This window comes from Clupea harengus, chromosome 19 (genome assembly GCF_900700415.2).
Source record: "Clupea harengus chromosome 19, Ch_v2.0.2, whole genome shotgun sequence".
Classification (NCBI taxonomy): domain Eukaryota; kingdom Metazoa; phylum Chordata; class Actinopteri; order Clupeiformes; family Clupeidae; genus Clupea; species Clupea harengus.
This window is the reverse complement of record NC_045170.1, coordinates 20,693,939-20,701,303: the sequence shown is the minus strand read 5'-3', so window position 1 is coordinate 20,701,303 and position 7,365 is coordinate 20,693,939. Positions and strand designations below refer to the sequence as shown.

Sequence of the window (7,365 nt, the reverse complement as noted above, 5' to 3'; positions counted from 1 at the left end):
CTCTCTTTCTTTCTCTGGTTCCTCAGTTAGCGGTGTGGAGTGTTCTGTTTGTTTTCCCCACAGACATTAATCAGAGACTTCAGGAGGAAGACACGGGAGCTCAGAGGGGTGAAAATAAGATAATTCGTGGAGACACGGCGATGCATGGCTACCACATCAGCTCACAACCCCGCACCAGAGAGGGACAGCCACTCAGGCAAAAGAGGCATCCTGGGATACATCCCGGGCCTCCGAGGCCTCAGCTGACATCTTGAGCCACACCGCTGTGCTCCCCAAACAGCCCAGTGACCAGATTTTGATTTCCTCTCCGTGGCACGACCCAATCTGCCTCCAGCCGGCCAGACCCCCCTCCCAACTCCCACCCCACTTCTCTCGCTTTTGACAGATTTTTAGCCCCATTTCCCCAAATTCTTCACACCACTCACTCACCCAGTTCTAAGCAGTTTATTCAGTGTAAACATACTCACAAATGTTAATCACAGATGTATCTTTAGTCTCATTATCATTGTTTTTCATTTAAAATATTTTTGTATCTATTCTTAACTGATAATCAGAGAATACTTTCAATTTAACTGGTGGCCTACTCGCTTTCTGTTAAGCAGAATAAATTGTATTCCATTACGTGAGATATAAATCTACACAATTGAATAACCCAGGATTGGTGCATTTTCTTCACACTTTAGTATTCTCAAGCATGCTTGTGTGCCCTCTCAGTCCAACTTACATAACACAGTAGACTATGCTCTACCAAGAGAGAATGCATAATGACATCCCCCAAACTAGGTGTGTGTGTGTGTGCGCATAGGTGAGTGATATGTGTGTGCTGGTATACATGCTTGTAAACTTGAATTTAGAGAGTATCTCAGACTCAAATGTGTCCCATGAACCAGTAATCTTTTAAATCTTATAATAAACACATCGTATGTAACGTAATTGACGAGCAGTTGATGATTACTCAGAGGGGACTGATTTTATTGTGGTCAAAATGTTGGCTGTGGCAGGAATTTGGTTGCCCTCGCTAACATACTACAACTTAAGGGTATAGGCTATGGAGTCTGCTACAGGGAGACTATTGCATATTGTCGTCACCAGAGAGCACTATAGTGGTAAAGGGAGGTTAATCTTCTTGCAACATCAAGTTTGGGTTATATATATATATATCCTTATACAGTTATTTATTCTTATTTTTAATTATAATATAGTCGTATAGAACTCATACAAAATTCAACATTTGCATTTTCAATAGCGTTAGACGATTTTTATTTTTATTCGGAAAGATTTAGTTTGAGATTACGAGGAAAAAAATATGTTATTATTAAACAAATATTGTTCTTCTATTATACTTCTCGTATCTCATGTGCAAACTTTCAATTCTGTTTCACCTTACTGAACGTGAAGTTGTCGAATGGGAGGATATTCTTTCCGGGTAAGCGCGCACTGTCCGAGGGGCGGTCTTGAGTGTTTTGTTTCCTCACGTGCCTGCATTTGCCTTAAATGTCTCCGCAGCATTTCTTGTGTGTGTCACCGGCGTGGTGGTTATCGAGCTTTAACAGCGTATGTCTTTTAGCCAAGCTGTCTTTTCGTTCAGCATCACAGGTTCCTTCAGATGGAAAAAGTATTTGCCGTCTTCTCCAGCTTCACCAGGAGAGCCCCGTTGTGATTTGTATGCTCCTATTTCTTTCACGTGACCGCTTGATTATCTCAAGATGAACTGATATTATTTCATTATGAAAGAATACATAGGCTTACGCATTTTGAGATATTTCTTTTAGGTCGTGGCTACATTTTGCTTTACGTGACACTGCATCACATCTTCAGAATGTGTAGTAGCCTACCTAGTTTAACAATTACGTAAACATGTGAACTAGTTACATTTTAGTCTACTTTTGATATCCAAGGTAATATTAAAAAAATTAGGCCTATGCTTGATTTGCATGAGGCCTATAGCTACATTTTTAATTATCCTACTCTATCATCAGTAGGCTTACATAAAGTAACATATAGATTTAATTCCTTTTGGATGCTGTACGGCTTCCTTTTAAATTACCACAAGTCTAATGGGACGTTTTAGATAGGAGATTAAAGAGAGACCTTTTTATTAAAAAAAAACTTGTGACCTCACAGGTGACGCCCCCTCACCAAAACTTTTGCACGCCTTTTCAATAACAGTCACACAAACAAAGCAAGAGTTGGTCTTCATCAAGGAGCTCTGATGAAGTCTTCTGCTACTCAAACTGGCATTTGAAAAGAACGGCTCATTATGATTATTACAGTTAAATTAAAGTAATTTACTTTAATCCTCACCAGACAACTAGGCTATCACATTTTGTTTAACATTTGATTTGATTTTGAAATAATTTTGAGAAGATTTTGATTTTTTTTCTAATGATAGAAAATAGTTAGTAGGCTTTTACTGGAACGGCCTCCAAATTGTCCTAGTATACTCTGAACACCGGCGCACGTGTTAGTTGATTGACCACAAAATCAGTTTCATGCTCGGTTCACTTCAATAGTTAGTTCCAGCCGCCACGCTTTGAACGGCTTTTCCCTGACAAACTGGGCTACCAGGCGGTCTGCACAGTCTTTGTTTTCTACACCAGAGAAGATTGCGGTATGATTGGGCGTTAAATCACTCCCTTGGTAAGTAGGCTGGATCATTTTCTAGAAATTAAATTCTAATCCGATGACTGCTGTCATTTGCAAGACCAAACATTCGTGCGAAGCGTGTTGTGTTGATGCATGTTTTGTGTTCTTCTTTTGACCTAAGGAACACTATTATGAAACCAGTACTGTTTTTATTTGATATTTTAAAAGATTTGTATTCGATGGGATAAGCAGCATCGTTGTCAATACTGTAATTGCATTTCTAATTGAATTAATGTGATGTTTGTGTCAGCCAATGAGCAGGCGAGGAGCAATGTCTCTGATCTCGTCAAGCCCCTCCCATTAAACTTGTGGTACTTTGGGGTATGAGTAGAGCGCTATCCTATATAAAAGATCTGGAGTGTGTCTGTCACACACAGATAAAAGGGCCGAAGCAGAGATTCGTAGGTGCGTCTTACATGTTCTGTATTGATCTCTCTAGTGGGGGCCGCACTTAAAGAACATTTACCAAGACGCCAGCAGTGCGTCTTGGTTAGTGTAATTTGTTTTGGAACCTCTTAAATCGCAGTGATTTTCTTCGTCATATTATTAAGAATGCAGTTAGAAAACATTCTGCCCAGTGCATCTATCAATTTACCCAAGACCTTTTACAATCTCTCTTCTTCAGAAAGTACTACCAATAGTCCCGGGTCGACGCAGATAGACTACCAAGAGGTGGATCGAACGGAATCCGAGGCAAATAACGGGCCCAAGAAATATCTCAGTGGTGTTGGAAACGCAATGATGGGCGAGGGAGAGAGTGACAACTTTTCCGGGACTAAAACGGCTCCAGATGGAAGAAAAAGTTCGCCAGTCATCGGGGAAGATGACCTCTCCAGCGGCCGTCGCTATAACATAGACGAACTCGGTTCTGACAGGTACTTCATCTCTTCAACACAGCCCAGCACCGACGTGGCCAACCCATGTTCTCTGTTCCCTTATGGACAGACCGGGACTGTGTATAGTGGGTCAAACGGGTCCAGGTATTCGGCTTCACTGCATTACGGATCGGTTTTGCCACCGACTGGGTTTTCATCAGCTGTCTGCGCCAGTCGGAGTCAGTTTGCTACAGGGTACCAGTTTGGGCAAGGTCCGGGATGTCTGTATCCGCCGTACCCAGGAACAGGTTCGGGTATCAGCTCAATGCCTATGCCGGGGTCCGCCGGAGGGGCAAGGGCTCAAGTTTATCTGTGTAACCGTCCTCTGTGGTTGAAGTTTCACCGACACCAGACAGAGATGATCATCACCAAACAGGGCAGGTAAGCGATGCGAATAGGTCAATCAAACCTTAATGTGTTGAAGGCACGAAATGTGGTCTGATGCAACAGGCCTATCTCCGACGGCATGATGGAAGTGTTAATTTATGATCTGCATAACTGTGCATCTTGCGTCTTGGAGTAGGCTGTTATGGTCGCCAAAACGCTTAAATAATTTTCATCAGTCAAAAGAGATATTACTGTAATATTTAATAACTTGTATGCATTAGTAATGGCTTGCCTCATCTCGCATCTCCGTCTTAGATACATTGTAGCATTTATTTAGCAGTTTGCGCGTTTAATAAACAATAATAAACTTGATTAAAATGCACTTGAACGTTTCCAGATGCTCACTTGAAACACTTGAAAACTAACCTTCACGTTTCCATTTCACGTTTCCATTTCACAGGCGGATGTTTCCCTTTCTTAGTTTTAACATCACTGGACTGAATCTAACGGCTCATTACAACGTTTTTGTGGAGGTTATTTTGGCCGACCCCAACCACTGGCGTTTCCAAGGGGGAAAATGGGTAACCTGCGGAAAGGCAGACAACAACATGCAAGGTATGTTTTATTTTCTTTAACACAGAACTCGTCAAAACTTGCCCATATTCCAATAGCTAATGCGTGCCTATTTGTGACCAAGGGTGCGCTGGGGAAAAAAAATCTACTTAAACGAAATATAGTTTTAGCGCCATTTGTCAGAATTGTATCTTCCGTAATTGAAATGTATAATTCGTTATCGAAGTATCGTTATACTTTGATTATATTTAGTATTAAGTTGTATTCAGCTCCTGCATGCATCTGAATGAGTATATAAAATGTTTGCAAATTATGACACGATTCAGACTTCTCTACAGTTATCTACAATTTAATTGAAATAACGAAATTATAGACACATTTATTATTAATTTTATTATTATTATTTAAAATATATGATTATCATCTTCAGTTTGCATTTTAATTTAAATTCAGTTACATACATTTGCAACCAATAGGAACCTGCAACAAAAGATAATTCTGAACCATTGTCATAATTTATTTTATTTGGTTTCATTTAATTGAGTCGAATAATGAAGCTTTCTATCTTAAAAGTCATTCAAGGTAAGCACATCGTTTTCAGCGTCATTAACAGAGCTGCAACAATGTCCGTTTGTCTCGTAGGAAATAAAGTGTACGTACACCCTGAATCTCCCAACACCGGGGCCCACTGGATGCGACAGGAGATTTCCTTCGGCAAGCTTAAGCTAACCAATAACAAGGGCGCAAACAATAACAACACACAGGTAAATTACGCACAAGATATGATAACTAAGACTAGACACCGTTCCCTATGTATATCTTATCAAGACTTTTTATGCATTCCTGTAAGTTTTTTTTTATTGACCTTATGAAACTAAATGTATTCCATAGTATACTCTACCTTGCAAATTTTATTTTAATATTATTTTGAGAAAAACCCTTTAATTCTACTTTGTACATAAACTTATGTATGTGATAGAGCGCACACTCTCCCAAACACATACCATCTCACACATACACACACACACACACACACACACACACACATACAAACTTGCGCGCAAACACCTCACATGCTCACACCATGTTTCTTAAGTGGTTTTAACACATTGCACATCTTGCATATTTGTCTTTTGGTAGATGATTGTCTTGCAATCGCTGCACAAATATCAGCCACGACTGCACATCGTTGAAGTCACCGAGGATGGTGTTGAGGACATAAACAACGAGGCAAAGACTCAGACCTTCACCTTCCCCGAGAATCAGTTTATTGCTGTCACCGCGTACCAGAACACTGATGTGAGGAGACCGCCTTTCCTGTTTGTTTCTCAAATCCTTTGCTTGCCACAGCGCTTGACATGTGCCTGAATGCAGTCTGACCCTAAGACTTGTGTTTTGGTTTTTTTGCTGCACAGATCACACAGCTGAAGATTGACCACAATCCCTTTGCAAAAGGCTTCAGAGACAACTATGACTCGTACGTATGCTCACACACTTTGCTCCCTTTTGATTGGTTTTAAGAGTAATGCAGGTCTGTAAAATTGAGGACCGTTTTTAGACAAACTTGATGGCTCTATGACATTCAAGTTTTGTTGTTTTGTTGCTTATTTTGTTGGTGTTTTTAGTTGTGCTTATTCTGTTCTGTTTTGCGATGTGCTCCTCTCTGACCTTCTCTGTTCTTTCTTTTCTCCTTTTCTTCTCACAGGATGTACACAGCCCCGGAGAGCGACAGACTGACGCCCTCCCCCACGGACTCCCCCCGCTCCCACCAGATTGTGCCCGGGGCTCGGTACGCCATGCAGCCCTTCTTCCAGGACCAGTTTGTCAACAACCTGCCCCAGAACCATCGCTTCTACACGGGCGAGCGCGCCGTGCCCCAGACCAACGGCCTTCTCTCCCCACAGAGCGAGGAGGCGGCGGCGGCAGCGGCGGCCAGTGCCGCCTCGGCCCAGCGCTGGTTCATGGGCTCGGTCCAGCAGACGGGCTCGTCCTCCAAACTGGACCTGCCATACGACGGTGACTACTCCACCTCCGGCTTGCTCTCCTCGTACGGCATCAAGCCCCTGCCCCTACAGACGTCCCACGCGCTGGGTTACTACCCGGACTCGGCTGCCTTCATGGCGGCCGGCTGGGGCAGCTCTCGGGGTGCGTACCAGAGGAAGATGACCACAGGCCTGCCCTGGTCGCCGCGGCCCAGTCCCCCGGCCTTCGCCGAAGACCCGCTGGCGGTCAAAGACAAGCTGCAGGACGAGGCCACCGCGGCTGCCACCACCACAGTCACCGTGGGTGCTGCCGCCACCTCGTCTTGGATGGAGACGCCGCACTCGCTGAAATCTGTGGACTCTACCGACTCGGGGGTGTACTCCATGATCTGCAAGAGACGCCGGATGTCACCAGGGGGGTCGAGCACAGACAACTCGCCCACCATCAAGTGCGAGGATTTGACCACTGACGAGTACAACAAAGACAACAACCAGAAAGGAATGGGGTACTACACCTTCTACACCAGCCCTTAGGAGGCTGACATGTCCATTCTCACTCAAATGTATAGATCCTTGGCTATTTTGTCTTTCGTTTTCGTTTTGTTTACAATTTTTTTTTATGAAAAAAGTGATTCTGCCCTCTTTGCATTTTTAGAAGTTTATCAGAAGGTGCCAAAGCTTAGTGCCCTCCTATTGTGCTAATTGATTTCCCTATGTACATTAAAGGTGGTTTGATTTAATTTTTTCCCCCAGAAATACTATTTGCTTCATCTTCTATTAAGCATGTCCCCAAATTTTTTTATCATTTTTTTTTTTTTTAAAGCTGTGATATCTTTAATTTTATTTAATATCAATTTGTTGTACAGTATTTGTGCACTTTAGATTGTGATGTATCTTGTACAAATTGTCTACATGGCACTGTTATGAAATGAATAATAAAAATGTGCTTTTCATAAAGTAAA

At 42.4% G+C, this 7,365-nt stretch overlaps 1 protein-coding gene across 4 annotated transcripts; it reads left to right on the top strand.

Moving 5' to 3' along the window:
* Nucleotides 1-2,194: 2,194 nt before the first annotated feature.
* On the top strand, nt 2,195-7,365 carry eomesa (eomesodermin homolog a). 4 transcript variants are annotated; one of them, XM_031586424.1, is made up of 7 exons: nt 2,195-2,640; nt 3,272-3,902; nt 4,309-4,463; nt 5,064-5,185; nt 5,562-5,720; nt 5,837-5,898; nt 6,127-7,365. In XM_031586424.1, the coding sequence occupies exons 2-7, from the start codon at nt 3,385-3,387 to the stop codon at nt 6,935-6,937; spliced, it is 1,827 nt and encodes a 608-aa protein (XP_031442284.1). In that variant the 5' UTR covers nt 2,195-2,640; nt 3,272-3,384; the 3' UTR covers nt 6,938-7,365. The 4 variants fall into 4 exon arrangements, with proteins under 4 accessions (XP_031442284.1, XP_031442283.1, XP_012686897.2 ...); XM_031586423.1 differs by lacking the exon at nt 2,195-2,640 and adding an exon at nt 3,017-3,051; XM_031586425.2 differs by lacking the exon at nt 2,195-2,640 and adding an exon at nt 3,100-3,135.